The 17779-nt window shown below is 35.9% G+C and overlaps 1 protein-coding gene across 3 annotated transcripts in view; it reads left to right on the top strand.

Annotated features, from left to right (window-relative positions):
* The window catches only part of NDST3 (N-deacetylase and N-sulfotransferase 3), a 213124-nt gene that overhangs the window by 160521 nt on the left and 34824 nt on the right, over positions 1 to 17779 (top strand). For all 3 annotated transcript variants that reach the window (XM_030815757.1, XM_030815756.1, XM_030815758.1), the window contains exon 7: positions 17178 to 17360. In XM_030815757.1, the coding sequence (XP_030671617.1) occupies positions 17178 to 17360 (183 nt within the window). The remainder of the gene's footprint in view (positions 1 to 17177; positions 17361 to 17779) is intronic.

The following is a 17779-nucleotide window of genomic DNA, read 5'->3' as shown; positions in this document are numbered from 1 at the left end:
CTTAGAAGAACAGAAATTTGTAGAAAGCCCAGTATTGAATAGTATTATGCCATGTTATAGCATGAAGCAGATGAGTGTAGATTTGCGTGCTTTAAGCAGAAAGAAAATGTAAGAAATCATGTTTGCAGAATATAATTGTCATCCCAATTTTGCCAAACACGCACCAAAATGCTTGGAGATTTATTGTTTCACCCAAAGTCACACAAGTGATGACACAGTAAAAACAAAAAACTTCTTTCAAAGTTTTATCTAAAGCTCCAATGGCATAGATATTTAGACAAGTATAGAAAATTGCCTTCACAGCTGGAAGTGCCCTCTTCCACCCTCACCAGTTACCCATGTACCTTCCCTAACAAGGTGAATTTTCTTATTCAGCAGGAAATATTCCCTAGACATTAGTGTTTAATGAAACCATTTATTAAAATCCATGTAATTCTTTCAAAATTCTAACATATCTGAGGCTTGCCTGATTCTGATAATAATATTCAAGCAAAGATTTTTAGAAAATTTTCTTTAAGTCAGTATGAAATTTTGACATTTAGTCAAGATTGAATCCATGGTTCAGATTTCATAACCTCACTAAGTCTCCTTGTGCCTCTTATGTGCAGTTCTGGGTACTTACTATTATGTGGAAGGGTTGACATTTTTAGAAAGGAAACATTTATAAACCCTAGTTCTTTTTAACAAGCTGATTTAGCTAGTTCCTAAGATAATTTACTTTCAGAAAGTATAACCCTTTACTACATAACGGTATTAACTTATAGATTGATTTATCTATCAATAAGTTATTTAAAGGAGTTATAATTTAAAGCAAGAATAACAAATAATAAACCAAATGCGAGTCTACCACTGCAAAATTTTTAATAGATATCTGGTTTAGTTACAGACTTTTATGAACTTCTCACCTTTTATCCCCAGAGTTAGAAACTTCTATCAGGGTATTATTCTCACTGCAGCTGAAACAGCCCTCCAGATGCCAGCAGCTTTGGCAGTAGGTGTCCTCTAGTGCTGACTCATAAAGGTTTGAAATTTTTTATATTTCTGGTCTTTCCCCCATCTCTGCAGAGATGCCTTTCTAGGTATTTTGCTTTTAATTAAGTCTTTATACAGTACCTTAGCTGACTCTTGTATCTGGGTCAGTCTTCTCATCCCTGCAAAGCCCTGGGAGAACTACTTCACTTAGGTTATCATTGTGCCAAACTTTACTTCTTAAAATGTCTTATTTCAATCAAAACAGATGTGGCTTGCATAGGCCCAGTCAAGCCCTAGTATTTTCTCTCTAATAAAGGAACAGTTTGTGGGTGACTTTGTTAATACCTAGCAAGTGTTCATTCTTTAACATTGTTCTTTTTGTCCTTTGAGTCTTTACTCTCTACTTAAAGAACTGGGTTTCTGAACCAAATTAGTACTCTCAAAATTTGTCAACACTTCACAAACCCCTTCATTAGAGGGGCTGTCTTAAAATAAATAAATTTTTTAAAACTGTAAATGTTTGAATATTTAGAAACTTAACAACAATTAATCACTAGCTTTTTCAAACCTAGCATTTTTTAAATCACAAAATAAAGGTATTTGTTTGGTATTTTGATAACCCTCTCCCCCCAGAGTGAATTCAGCCTTATGAGCAAATATAATTAATTGAAACCTCCTAGTAGTGAAGCTGATCTTTGTGATTACCTAAATTTAATTCATTCACATATGAGCCAAAATCAAATTTTCATGTAGGTCGATTTTCTCGAAAGTTTTTGAAGTTAAATTAAACACATTTAGAGATGTTTAATTTAATGCTCTTCGTATATCTATTATATTGTGGAGGTAGTGATTTAAAACAAAGAAGCAAAATGCATCCTGCTGGAAAATAAAGATGTTTTCACTGCAAAATTGAATATAACCTTTGTGCTATGCTGCTGCTTAAAAAAGGATTTCTATTAATTAATCATTTTTAAATCTATCATAAGAAGTAACTGTATTCATTATTCTGTCACTTTCTAACACTAAAGGAACAAGAACAGCTATTGTCTGGCCTCTAACTAACTGCAATGGGGTCTTTCAGAATAATACAGAAAGAACATTAGAACAGCATGAGCAAGATACACAATTCAAAATTAATTGAAAATTGCTGATCTGAGAACTGGAGATGTTCTCATGACATGTAAATATTTGTCCAGCAGCTAAAGTAATAGCAATGCATTAAACCAATAGAATTACTTTTGACACCTAACAGAAATGTTAATTGATCATCAATCATTAGCTTGTAATAAAAGGGCTGAACTTGCAGTTCTGAAGGTATAGCCAGAAAAATTAAGTGAGAGACATAAACGTTATAAAAAAGACAAACTACTCGAAGCTAAATTGCTTTAAATTACATTGACCTCATCACTGTACCTTTGAAACCTGTCCCTAATTGAGAGCAATTGATTTACCCTTCCAGCTTTCCTTTAAAGCCTATCAGATCCCAAATTCTAAATGTTAAGAACCCTTTGCCAAAGTATTCTGCAATTGAGCTTTCCTTTGAGATTCTTAAGTGATGACTAAGGCACGAGCCAGGTAGAAAAACAGTACTCAATGAATTTAAACCTTAGAAATTAAGGTGACATCTTTTGTCTCCCCTTGGAGAAGGTGATAAAGTGAAAGTAATTTTTAGCATAAGACCATTGTAATTACACAAAAACATGAAAGACAATAGACACCAAAATGAGCTGTGAGAGGGACAAACATGCCAAAATTTCTAACACCTACCCACACCCAGAATAAAAATGTCAAGTTCCTGGAAATTAAGGAGGATTTGTGGGGAGGATTTTTGGAAAGAGTTGTGCTGTGTGTTGAGCATGATCCCACCACCCTCTACCCATGGGAGAACAGAGGGGTCATTGCCTGCTCTGCTGCTCAGCTGAGCTCTGGCTTGAGGGTCACTGAGACCATCAGAGAGCTTGAGAGGTGTTCCCTGCAGGAGGGGGACACAGTAGGTTGGTGTCTGCCTTACAACTAATAAATCCAAAGTATGAGAGAGAGATTGGCTAAAGTGGTATCAAAAGAATAAAGAACCACGTATGAGAATTATGTGCCCTTTTTTCCAAAGACAGATGAAAGGCTCCCAAATCCCAAGGCCCAAATGTGCAACTCTTAAAAGGAACATTAGCCTAGGATCCTTTTAAAAGGGACCCTGCTCAGCTGGGCGCGGTGTTTCACACCTGTAATCTCAGCACTTTGGGAGTCCGAGGCAGGCAGATCACGAGGTCAAGAGATTGAGACCATCCTGGCCAACACGGTGAAACCCCGTCTCTACTAAAAAATACAAAGATTAGCTGGGTGTGGTGGCACGCACCTGTAGTCCCAGCTACTCAGAAGGCTGAGGTAGGAGAATCACTTGAACCCGGGAGGCGGAGGTTGCAGTGAGCCTAGATTGCACCACTGCACTCCAGCCTGGTGACAAAGTGAGACTCCATCTCAAAAAAATAAAAAAACCGGGGGACCCTGCTCAAGAGGGTTCCTGACAACAGACTAGGGGAGGCACTGGCTACCAAAGGAAGTTGTACTGATGGGGCCCAGAAGTGATGACTCCAAAGATCTCAGATGATTTTAAACATATGCATATGACAGTATCAGTAGAGTAATAATTCCCTGCATCCTTTTCACTCCTTCATCTCCATGTCCCAGATACTAAGGGATCAGAAACCTCAGTAAGCAAGTAGAGTAAAATCACCCACTGGAGAACAGAGCATTGATCAGACTTTCTTTCCAGGCTCTCTTGCAAATTCTCTCCTGCACCAGGTCCCAGGAGGATGAAAGGAGCAGATTTAAAATTGCAACAAGTTTGGAATTTTTATTGTTTTTTGAACCAAAAGATTTAAACTACTGAATCAAGACTTAAAGCTACATGGCAACTTTCTGTCACCCAAGAGATTAGGGAGGCCATTCTGCAAGGGAAAACTACCCATACTGAACAAATTTTAAAGGGACAGTGGGAAAAAGAAGTAAGATTGCTTTAGTAATTATATCCCATGAATCCTAATTATTTAACATATAAGCTACATAATTATTTTTATTTCATTCATTTTATATTCAGATTTTTATACCATGAATATACATAGAACTACAAAATTTCTAAGAATGAAATAAAAAGATTTTTAAATGTCTTGCTAATCACAATAGCCTCATATCATGATTAACAGATGTAAATCTGTATTTCAAATAATCTTCAAACTTTTGAAATTTGGGAGCCTACTATTGTTAAATGTGATTATATCATCACTGTTTTCATCGCATTAGGGGCTGACAAGAGTTCAGACTAGAAGGAGCACAGGGATTGGCTCTGGCACTTTCCTTCTCTTGCGCTTTCATTATTATTAATAGCATTCACTATGAACCATGGTTTCTTAGTAATCTTTTTAAGACAATTGGACATTTTGTGACGGTTAGCTTAATTGAAGATAGAAAGTACAATCCGCGAATCTGTTTAACTAGGCTCTCATAAACTGCCATGTACAATAATACACTGCAAGTAAAGTGTACAATGTGCCTGTGTCACGGAGTCCCCTTGAGGAACTCCTCTTCCCTCAGGCTTGCCCACATCCCAGAAGAGGGCTTAGTGAGAAACATCAGAAGGCAATGACTCAAAGCCCCTCACTTTTATGGACCCCTTCCACAGCTTGTTTGGGACCACTGTTTCTTTCCATTCCACTTTCTCTTGCATCAAACATTCCCTTAGGACAGGTAGGGTTGGAATAGCAGAGGGCATCTTTTTGGATCTAATTAGAAGTTGAATGAGGGATACAGTTAGTTGGGTTCACAATGCAAATAAAGCATTTGGAATTTGTATGATGACCTGATGAAAAAACATGCCACAATGTGCATTTTATTAATTGTTTTTTATAAATACAGCAGATAGAGGCAGCTACAGTCTGGATTAAAAGTAGAGAAAGGCCAGGCCTCATGCCTGTAATCCCATCACTTAGTGGGGGCAAGATGGGCAGATAGCTTGAGCAGCCCAGAAGTTTGAGACCAGCCTGAGCAACATGGCGAAACCCCATTTCTACAAAAAAATACAATAATTAGCTGGGCATGGCGGTATGCACCTGTGGTCCCAGCTACTGGTGAGGCTAAGATGGATTGGTAGATTGAGCCCAGGAGATTGAGGCTGCAGTGAGCTGTGATGGAGCCATTGCACTCCAGCCTGGGTGACAGAGCAAGGCCTTGTTATTCATTCATTCTTTTATAAATAAATAAGAAATTATTATACCCAATATAATGTTCGATAATATCATACAACATAGCATCAAGGGTATGCTACGATCATTTGCAGCAGAACAATCCTACACCTTTAAAGTCTACCTGATTTGGACATTTTTTAAAAAACGATGAAGAGTTTTCTGAATGGCTGACTTATTTTTTCTATACATGAGGAAAGAACCAAATGAGCTCCAAAGTATAAGTATACTCACATGCCTTCCTCAGAATAGATCAAATAATTATAACAGGTTAGCCTTGGGTGCAAGAATTTCGAGACAAGTCAAAATATCATATTTTACCCAATCTCAGGTAACATGGATTTCTTGGGTACTTACTATGTTGTCAGATACTATATTGAACTTTTAGCATGTCTTCTCTCATTGAATCCTCACATGTAATTCATCTGGAGCTGTTAAAGCTAACATTTGGTCCCCTATAGTCTGATGAAAGACTATTTTTCTACCTTCCTTATTAGTCTCTTCACATTTGGTTTCTTTTTCATCTGCAGTTCATTATTGATTGAAAGCTAAATCGTCAAAGCTAATACAATTTCCAAATAATGCTTCCCAGCCAGCAAGAATCATGCAAAATGAAAAGCAGTGATTTGACATGAAGAGGACAATTTTTCTCACAGCTCGAACATAAATTGTCACCATTCATGAACTCCAGTAGACTGCTCTTCCTTTATGATTTGTTCTTATTCATGCCCCAGGTGAATAGGAATAAAGCCCAGGGCACTGAGCCAGTGTTCTGAACCCAAGACAGGTGTCACATAAGATACTAGCCTTTAAAATATGCATTCTGTTGGAACCTGCAATTTCATCGACTTCTAAAAATTTTTCCCAGGAATATAGTCAGATACAAACTAAGATGTATCAATGATGATGACCAATCCAGTGTTGTTTACAACAATAAAAATTATGAGCAAACTAAAGGACCAAGAGTAGAAAAACTGACTAAAGACATTGTGATAATTAATAAGATAAATTACTATTTAGCCATTAAATATATATATACACATTTTAAAGTATTTTTAACAATGTATTAAAATGCTAAAGATATATTGCTAAGCAGCAAACACTATGTATCAAGTTATACCATACATTAACATACACATACAAAATTTTATATAAAAATAATTTATACATAATTTATAATATACACTTTTTTATATAAATCCTATATATAAGATTTTTATGTATGAAAACAATTCAGAATTTTTTTCTCTTTTTTTGACATTTTCTGTTTTTTACCTTGACTGTATAATTTTTAAAAGCAAAAAGATCACTTATGATATAGACTTCAATTCAACAAATACTTTTCAGTAGCCTATTATGTAATTAAATTAAGTTTAACAAACATTTCTTTAATGAACCATACACATGACTGTAGATATAATAAAGAGCACAATCTGGTCCCTGGCTCTTGATGAGCTCACAGTTTAGCAAGAGGAACGTATAACAAGTCAAAACAACTAATCCTAATAGTTGTTGTGAGAGAGCAGTGGAGATACAAAGAGGAAGTAGTCACCTCAAACTGGAAAAGCCATGGTAGGTAAAGAGACAGGAAGGTATTCCAGGTAGAATAAAAAACATCTACCAATGTATGCAGTCATGCACACTGGAATGGAAAGTAAAAGCAAGTAAGCGGGAAACTATGAAGATGAAGAAGAAGGTACAGGCATTATCATGATGGACTCTTGAAGCATTAAGGCACAGACTCTACAGCTGCACCAGCCACATGTGAATTGAATTCTTGAAATGTGGCTAATCCTAATTGAGATGTACTGTAAATATAAAATACCACACCAGATTTTGAAGACTTCGTATTTAAAAATGAGAAATAACTCATTAATAATTTTTATGTTGATTACATGCTGAAATGACATTTTTGTGTACATTGGATTAAATTAAGTATATTATTTAAATTAATTTTATTTAATTATTTTTATTTTTCATCATGTGGCTACTAAACGTATATTTTAAATTAGACACGTGACTCACAGTATATATCTATTGGACAGCATTGTTCTAGAGGATAGATTGGAGTAACATAGTTCTGGAAGGAGGAAGACCAGTTAAAAAGCTTTTAAAGAACCCAGGTAAGATTCAATGAGAGATTAAACCAGGCAAGTGCAAATAGGGATACAGAGGATCAGCTGGAGTTATAAAAGAGAGTGCATTGACAAAACAAGTCCAGTTCAATAAGAAATGAGGATCTGGTAAGTGTCTGGAATGCCCTCAGTTTTTTGGCTTGATAACCATAGGAACAGTAGTAACCTTAGGGAAAATAAGGAATACAAAAGGAAGACCAGAACTGGCTGTAAAGATTCATTTATTCAAATATTATTTATTGAGCATCTGCTATGTGCTAGTTATTATTTAGCTGGTTAGGTGCTAGGAAACTAGCAATGATGAAGCAGATGAGGTCCCTGCTCTCCTGGAGCTTACTTACAGTCTATTGCAAGCACATAATGAGTTCAATTTAGCCATGTTTAAAGTGAGATGGCTACAGCACATTCAGATAAAAATGTCAACTAGACATTTAAGTATAAAATTTAGGAGAAAGATAGGAATGGTAGTTTGAGGTTTAGGGATCATTGCGGTGATTCCACCTAGAGACAGCATGTAAAGAACAAAACCCTGAAAAACACTAGCGATCTAAAGGTAATGTGGAGAAGGAAGAATCAGTGAAAAATATAGATAGAGGAGAACTAGGAGAAAACAGTGTCAAAAAAGCCAAGGAAGAATAAAATTTTAAGTGTGGTCAACCATGTTCAATGGAGTATATTGGTTAACTCAATGACTACCAAGTATCCATATGTAGCTATGAGGCTATTGCTTACCTTTCAGAAGGCATTTTCCATGGGATGGTGGGGACAAAACCCAAGTCACAAATGACTGAAACGTGAATGGAGGTGAGGAGTAAAGTCAGCACCTGAGTACTGTTCCTTTGAAGAACTTGGCTGGGTAGGACAGTGGCTAGAAAAGATAAAATCTCAAGAGAGAGCCTAAGATGAGAGAGATTGAAATATGTTTTCGTGTATGAGGGAAGGACCAGTGGAGAGGACTGAAAGTAGAAGAAAACAGAGGAGTATGTGATAGATTAAGATCGCATGGGAGTTGAAAGCAGATGGGATGAAAAGCACTGGGGGATATATTAGTCTTGAATACAAAATGGAACACCTTTGCTTGACACTCCAGGTGTCAGGAGGAATTTTTAAAAGGCAAATGTGTAGAAAGAAGGACTTGAAAGAGTTCCTGCCTGATGACCAGCACTGCCTGTTAATTAGGGGATGATTAGGGAAAATAGGGAGAGTGGAAACTAAACAGAAGGCCTCCAGAGAGGGGTAAAAGTTTAAAATAGCTGCTGAAGGGAACAGAAGAGCAAGGTGACAATGAATAAATAAGAAGAATATCCAGTAGTGCTAAGGATTACATTGAGATTGGGGACCATATGCTTATGTGCTATGAATAGGTCCTATTGTGTGTTTGTTCTCTAGCTGTGTTGAAGAGTCCATATGTGGAAGTGAACTAATTAAATGGAAGAACGGGCCCAAAGTCTCATATTTGCAGAGCACTGAAAGCAGAAAGATGATCTGAGAATCTGAGGGTAATGGTAGCAGAGAAGTTCAAATCATTGCAGATAGAATCTTGCCTGGTAGAAGAAGTGATCAGAAGCACATTGATTGATGCAGGAAAAAAATAAGACCGTTAAGAGGCTGGAAGGCTGTCCTGATAAGGCTGGTGAGCTGCTAGAAAGAAATTGTAAATAAAAAATGATGTTTGTCCAAAATAACAATAATATATCAACAATAATAAATAGCTCTTAGTTATTAAGCAATTACTATGTGGCAGGCAGTGTATTAAAATTTTTTTAACTTTACATTTAATTGTAATGACAACCCTGTGAGGTAATTACTATTATTATATCCTTTTTGTTTTCTTTTAAACAAGTAAATTAAAGTACTGAGAGTTTAAATAACTTGCTAAGACTGTAGAGCCAGTAGGTGGCGGAGCCCTCTTTCTTAATCACTGTACAGGCCAAGGGCAAAGTCATAAAGATATAGTTTATTTAAAAAGGAGTAAGGTTTCAGGGAAAACAGAGGGAAACGGACAGTAAGAAAATAAGTGGAGACTAGAGAGGCAGAATTCAGAAAGAAGAGTACACAGTGAATGGAGATAAAGTTAGAGGAGACAAGAATAAATCATTGAGGAGGCCCACAATTTTAATGGTGCTAAAAGATTACCAGAATGAGTGGCATTGAAAAAATAACTGACCCTAGACTTTTTCAACTTTACAAATAAGATTATTGGAGCCAGCTCAATGCACATACAATATATTACAGACAGTTCAGAGAATAAAGTTGAAAGGCCCATGCCAGCCCCCAAGGAACTTACAATCTAGAGATGAATAAAACAAGTATGTTTAAAAAGCACAAAACAAGCCAGGGCAAGAAAATGTCAGAAAGACAAAACTAGGGGCTCTAGGGCTCACATTTTTAAAAACATTGCATTTGCCTTGAGAGATATGAAACAGTGGACATGACACTCTTGAATACATAAAATTGAGCTAAGAGCGAAGTGAGGCAGCGTATTTACAGAGAGAAGAAACTGTATAAACGAAGCCATGGAGAGGCAAGTCCAAGGAATATTGTAGATCAACAAGCAAGGCAGGTTGGCTGGATTGCCCTGAGCACAGAAAGGGTACAGAAGGGAAGACTGGAAAGATAAACTGGCACCATGTAGTGCCTTAGGTTGACAGACTGAACTTTATTCAACTCAAAAGCTAATGAGGCACTACGAGAGGGCCCGAGCCAGGGAATTATAGTATAGGAAGTTCAGGCCCAGAGCATCATTAGAATATCCTTTCTGCTCAGAATTTTATACTTATTTTTCAGAATGAGATGTGCTCATGTGATGGAGTACAATCTTGACAGTGATGGAACTCATATATTTTCCACGATGATAAAAATGAAACTTCTGGAGTTTGTTTATTGCCCTATATAAAAATAAACTGGTTTCCTTACTTTTTCTGTAAAGAGTGTTTCTGGTCTGGGGATCTAAGTCAAGGAGAAAGAAGAACACAAAGTAAATTACAGTATACTCTTCCTTTGCCACATAGCTCTTAAAATGCCATGAAATAAAGCAAAAGTGAATGTGAACGGCAGCCTTTTAAATAGAGAACTCATAAGTTAACGTGCATCTGAGAGGTACATGGAGAATGAAACATTCTGCTTTGGTAAAAAACAGGACTGACAAATAGACACAATAAAAAATGATAAAGGGGATATCACCACTGACCCCACAGAAATAAAAACTATCATTAGAAAATACTATAAACACCTCTACACAAATAAACTAGAAAATCTACAAGAAATGGATAAACTCCTAGACACATACACCCTCCCAAGACTAAACCAGGAAGAAGATGAATCCCTGAATAGACCAATAACAAGTTCTGAAATTGAGGCAGTAATTAATAGCCTACCAACCAAAAAAAAAGCCCAAGACCAGACTAATTCACAGCCGAATTCTACCACAGGTGAAAAGAGGAGCTGGTATCATTCCTTCTGAAACTATTTCAAACAATTGAAAAGAAGGGACTCTTCCCTAACTCATTTTATAAGATCAGCATCATCCGGATACCAAAACTTGGCAGACACACAACAAAAAAAGAAAACTTCAAGCCAATATCCCTGATGAACATCAATGTGAAAATCCTCAGTAAAATACTGACAAACCAGATCCAGCAGCACATCAAAAAGCTTATCCCCCACAATCAAGTCAGCTTCATCCCTGGGATTCAAGGCTCGTTCAACATATGCAAATCAATAAATGTAATCCATCACATAAACAGAACCAATGACAAAAACCACATGATTATCTCAATAGATGCAGAAAAGGCCTTCAATAAAATTCAACATCCCTTTATGTTAAAAACTCTCAATAAATGAGGTATTTATGAAATATACCTCAAAATAATGAAGGCTATTTATGACAAACCCACAGCCAATATCATATTGAATGGGCAAAAGCTAGAAGCATTCCCTTGAAAACTGGCTCAAGACAAGGATGCCCTCTTTCACCACTGCTGTTCAACATAGTATTGGAAGTTCTGGCCAGGGCAATCAGCCAATAGAAAGAAATAAAGGGTATTCAGATAGGAAGAGTGAAGTCAAATTGTCTCTGTTTGCAGATGGCATGATTCTACACTTAGAAAACCCCATCGTATCAGCCCCAAACTCATTAAGCTGATAAGTAACTTCAGCAAAGTCTCAGGATACAAAATCAATGTGCAAAAAAATCAGAAGCAATCCTACACATCAACAATAGACAAGCAGAGAGCCAAATCATGAATGAACTCCCATTCACAATTGCTACAAAGAGAATAAAATACCTAGGAATACAACTTACAATGATGTGAAGGACCTCTTCAAGGAGAACTACAAACCACTGCTCAAGGAAATCAGAGGGGACACAAGCAAATAGAAAAACATTCCATCCTCATGGATAGGAAGAATCAATATCATTAAAATGGCCATACTGCCCAAAGTAATTTATAGATTCAATGCTATTCCCTTCAAACTACTATTGACATTCTTCACAGAATTAGAAAAAAAAATGAATTAAAATTTCATATGGAACCAAAAAAGAGCCCATATAGCCAAAACAATCCTAAGCAAAAAGAACAATGCTGGAGGCATCATGCTACCTGACTGCAAACTATATTACAAGGCCACAGTAACAAAACAGCATGGTACTAGTACCAAAACAGACCTATAGACCAATGGAACAGAACAGAGACCTCAGAAATAACACCACACATCTACAACCATCTGATTATCAACACAATTGAATAAAACAAGCAATAGGGAAAGGATTCCCTATTTAATAAATGGTGCTGGAAAAACTGGCTAGCCATATGCAGAAAACAGAAACTGGACTCCTTCCTTATACCTTATACAAAACTCAAGATGGATTAAAGACTTAAGTGTAAAATCCAAAACCATAAAAACTCTAGAAGAAAACCTAGGCAATACCACTCAGGACATAGGCATGAGCAAAGACTTCATGACTAAAACACCAAAAGCAATGGCAACAAAAGCCAAAATTGACAAATGGGATTGTAATTAAACTAAAGAGCTTCTGCACAGAAAAAGAAACTATCATCAGAGTGAACAGGCAACCTACAGAATGCGAGAAAATTTTTGCAGTAAATCCATCTGACAAAGGTCTAATATCCAGAATCTACAAGGAATTTAAACAAATTTACAAGAAAAAAACAACATCATCAAAAAATGGGCAAAGGATATGAACAGACACTTCTCAAAAGAAAACTTTTATGTGGCCAACGAACATATGAAAAAAAGCTCAACATCACTGATCATTAGAGAAATGCAAATCAAAACCATAATGAGATACCATCTCACACTGATGAGGTTGTGGAGAAACAGGAACACTTTTACACTGTTGGTAGGAATGTAAATTAGTTCAACCATTGTGGAATACAGTGTGGCAATTCCTCAAGGATCTAGAACCAAAAATACCAATGGGATTCCTGGGCATATACCCAAAGGAATATAAATCATGCTACTGTAAAGACAAATGAACACGTATGTTTACTGCAGCACTATTTAAAATAGCAGAGACATGGAACCAACCCAAATGCCCATCAATGATAGACTAGATAAAGAAAATGTGGTACATATAAACCATGGAATACTATACAGCCATAAAAAGGAATGAGATCATGTCCTTTGCAAGGACATGAAGCTGGAAGCCATCATCTTCAGCAAACTAACCCAGGAAGAGAAAACCAAACACCACATGTTCTCACTCATAAGAGAGAGTTGAACAATGAGAACACATGGACACAGGGAGGGGAACAACACACACCGAGGCCAGTTAGGAGATGGGGGGCTGGGGAGGGAGAGCATTAGGACAAATAGCTAATGTATATGGGGCTTAAAACCTAGATGACGGGTTGATAGGCAGCAAACCACCATGGCAAACATATACCTAGGTAACAAACCTACACGTTCTGCACTTGTATCCCGGAACTTAAAGTAAAATTTAAAAAATAAAATAAACAGGATTGAAGGGAATTAGGAGCCAAATTCACATGTATGTATGAACCAGTTCTCTTTTTAGCAATCTTCTGAACGTCACCACACATCTGTCAGCAGTACAGAAGCCCTCGAAAGTCATGGCCAAGGGCACTTACCAAGCTGTTTTCTGTACTAAGGACAACTCTAAGTGTAGGACACTGAAATATATTTATGAACTTAATAAAACATGCTTGCTTTTAAAATGTGTTTAAAAAGGACTACTGCAAAGCAATCAATGGGTTTGATGACCTGAATCTTTCCTATATGAATAAAATACATATTTCTATGGAAAATAAAAGTTCCTCTGGGAGAACTGGGGCTAGCCAGGTTTTCTCAAACTGTATTCCAATGATACCTGCATCAAGACCACTGGGGATTATTAAAATGCAGGTCCCAGGGCCTCCTCCAGACCTAAAAATCAGAATCTTTGAGTATAAAGACTGGTGATCAGAATGTTTTAAAACTTCCCAGTTGATTTGTATATATCCTAAACCTTTTGAATCCATGGTCACCCAGAAGCATACTAAAGCAAAACAAAACTGGTTGGCTGAGAGAAAGAGTTTGCTGTAAACTCTCTTCTACCTTCTGAATTCTGACTCTTTTCATGAACAAAACTTAAAAGAATGAGCAGCATATTTATATTTGCACCCTGAGAATGAAGCAGAGCATCTGGCAAATAGCAAAATAATCAGAAAAATATTTATGGATTTAAACTGAGCAGCGTGGTCATGAAAGGCATAGTTTATAATAAATAACATACTTTTTTTCACATCCACATTTCCTCTCCTCTTCCCAGCCTTCTCTAAAGAAAGAGAATACTTACTGTATTGTCAACAGTTTTGCACCAGGACCTATATTTTGCTTTTTATTCTTGGTAGTGAGCCATGCATCCCCCATACCTAGAGCTTAGTAGATTCACAGGGTTGATGCTAGAAAGTATAGATAAAGCTTCCCACACTTTTCTCTTAGTTACACTTTGACAAACAGTATGTTTCCTCTCTCATAAATACTAATGTATGTGGTATTTGACATTTACCTTTTCCCTTTTTACAGAAAAAAATTCACAGATAGCCATCTTGCTATACACATCTATATCTCACAGACTAGAAAGAATTTTTTCAGTTGTTAATCGAATAAACATTATGTCTTTGGCAGTTTCAAATGATGTAAGTTTTAAGCACCTAATTAGTCCTTTTGGTGACAACTAATTACTCATAGTGTGTTTATAGCAAAAATTGTTTTATAAATGCAATTGTCACTTCTGTTGACACTTTCCATCTCATTGGAATCTACAAGTATAATAAAAATAATTTTTTTTGACCAATTCCATCTTAAAAAATAAATAAATAAATAAAACCTCAGTCCTGAAGTACTCTTAAAATTGTAAAAGTATCATCTTTAGGAAAAGACTAATATTTGCTTCTCCTGAACTAGCAGCCTTTTCAAGCCTTTTCTTTGTTTCTTTCTATGCTGTACAGAAATTGTTGTCAGGTGAGGAATTGCCAAGAAGTGAAATGACATTATAAATGTCATAGGTCAGTACATAGGTAAGGAAGAAAGGCTGTCTAGAAAGCAAGCTAACTTTTTAACCAAAACATTCTTGTTAGATATCTGTTTTTGTCAATTCTGTTGCTTAATGTGCATACCTTCGTAACAAGAAAGTAACAAAGAAAACTCAGAGAGGTTACATGTTCAGCAAAAAATATGCAATATTCCATGTCTATAGAAAATATTGTGATTCATGAAAAAAAAGTTCAAAAAGAAATTGAAATGTATTATGTCCTGACAAGTTATACTCCCTATGGCCTTGTGTTTCTTTAGGGGCACAAAACAAATCTCAGGCTTGAGTACAGAGTCTAAAAGGGTCATAAGGTGACATGCATTACAAAAACATTAAACCGTCCTTTAGCTTATGGTGCACCTTGCATTATATTAAAGTGGGAATATAAAAATAGAATTGAACATTTGGGAAAAGTTCCACGCTTGGAGGCTAAGTAGGTTTTCTTTTACAGGACTAAGTTCAACACCTTATAAGTATCACCTTAATTCTCGCAAATCAGGTTCAGTTTCATGAAAAGCAATGTTCTTTACTAGCTCATAACTCATTTTGGGTTCCATCTGTCTTTATCAGAAAGAGTAGCATTTTTTTTACTTTCCATAGTCATGCAGGTAGAGAGTAGCTCCCTGCTTTAATTGTCAGAATAAAATGTTTTCTGAGGTTAAAAAGTGAATTCAAAGGGATTTCAAATGTATTAGTATCATGAGGTTATATAGTATCTGTTTCCCATTTTCTGTCCCATGCAGATATTATTCAAGTGAAATATGACACATAATAGACTTACTGACAAATCTTTCATAAAAATAAAGCAAGAAATTTGAACTTACTAACCAGGTTAAAATACACATTTTTTAAATTGTATTTAAAAAAATTTTTAGGAGAAAGGTGACCAGAAGTATCATTTTGCTACCGTATTAAGCTACATTGAAAAATGTGGTATGTAAAACAAATGAGTAAAGACCACCTCCAACAGACATTAGAAAAAAACTTCCAAATTTAAGAATGATTTTCATAAGTTTCTCAATCACCTAATGTTCTGATAAATTTTACAGGAGAAAAAGAGGAAATTTAAGTCACAGAATTGAAGTTGCTATTAAAAAATAACCAGAAGGTTTAATTTTTAAAGTCTCATTTTTTAAGAAAGACCCAAAATGGTAAAAGGCTTAGTTCTCAATTCCATGACTGCATTGCTCTGCTGGTACAGATAGCTATTTTAAATCACAAAATATTTTGTTTGCAAAAGTTCAAAGATTTAATATATGTTCAGGCAGAGTGAATAGAAATGCAAATATTCTTGATCACAACGAAGCTTTTTATGTAAAAGCCTGCAGGATTTGTTCCATAGGATATTACTACTTCCTCTTATTCATAGTTGTTAAGTAATTACATTTTTCTTATTTATTGTGTTAAATCTTAATATAACTTTTTCTCTCATCTCTGTCACATTACCTCAATGAATTTTCTTGAATATTTCTTTCAGCCTCTTAATGAATGACCTATTAAATTCATTATTATGATTACAGTAAACCATTGTTACTATTCATTCACATGACATTATATATTTTAGGAAAGTACTATTATCACATGAATTATTTTATGATCTTTTTTATAGCAGCATCAATGCCATAATGGTTTTCTTTGCCATTAAAAATCTCATGCAGAAGAATTCATTTGTCCACTAACCAGCAAAAATTATCTGCATTCACTTAAAGTAATAGCTTTACAAATACTCATTCTACATCTACATCCCAGACCAATGCAGTCTAACCTGCAGAGTTCAAATTTATTTTATTATAAAAATTTCCCGCACTTGCTGTGATTGTCTTTCAATGCATGGATTCAATCTAGGTCAGCTGCTTCCATAGGAAGAGTCAATTTTATCTAGCCAAGCATTAAAGATTTTTCTTAAAGGAGATGTTTTATACTGGGAATAATGGAAGAATGTGAAAAAAGGCTTGGGAAACATACAGGTTGTTATTCAGCACCAGTCTTATTGCACCAACATGGGTATACGGCAGCTATTGATGTCGAATGTATTTTTTTGTTATGAAATATAAGAAAATTTCAGGGAAAAAATGCTCAAGTCTTGCTAATAACACATCCTCCAGTATGTATTAATATAATGAGGGTTTGAGGGATATGTCCTAAATCCAAAAACACGCCATGAATTGAAATCCTGTGCAGACTACTTCAGGAAAAAAACTAGCATGGTTGTGATTATACTGCCCTCTAGTGTCAAAATAAATGTTATTTACACTGAAGTTCATTTGCTTTTTTCAGATCAGCATTTTCATGACCCATTTGTCCAACTATGGGAATGACCGACTGGGATTATATACATTTGTTAATCTGGCCAACTTTGTGAAAAGCTGGACCAACCTGCGACTTCAGACTCTGCCTCCAGTACAACTGGCCCACAAGTATTTTGAGCTGTTTCCTGATCAGAAAGACCCTCTCTGGCAGGTAAAATTAATTCAATAATTGATATAACCAATTAATTCCAGCAACATAATTCTGTGAGATATTCCAAATTTGAAAAGTGAAGGCACCTGAAAAAACCTGCATTTTGGAAATGCTAGCAAATTTGAGAAACTACTCCTTCCTAAACTGTAGTCTTATATCATTGCTACATATTACACCCAATTCCCTGTTCCCTTGCTCATTGGAAATTACGGGATTCGGAAAGTTCAGTGACAGATTCAATGGATATGAAGTCTTCAATCAGGAGTGAGAGATAAATCTACAGGTTGCAATAGGCTGGAAGAGTAGAAGATAGTAAACAGGTCGTTTGTTAGGCAGGTAGCCTTTGAACACATCCCCATATCTCTAATGACTAAACTATATTAAAGGATCTCTGAGAAGAGTTCAGAACTGACATCTGC

The sequence above is a fragment of the Nomascus leucogenys genome, chromosome 7b (genome assembly GCF_006542625.1).
Source record: "Nomascus leucogenys isolate Asia chromosome 7b, Asia_NLE_v1, whole genome shotgun sequence".
NCBI lineage: Eukaryota > Metazoa > Chordata > Mammalia > Primates > Hylobatidae > Nomascus > Nomascus leucogenys.
This window is presented reverse-complemented; position numbering and strand designations above follow the sequence as displayed.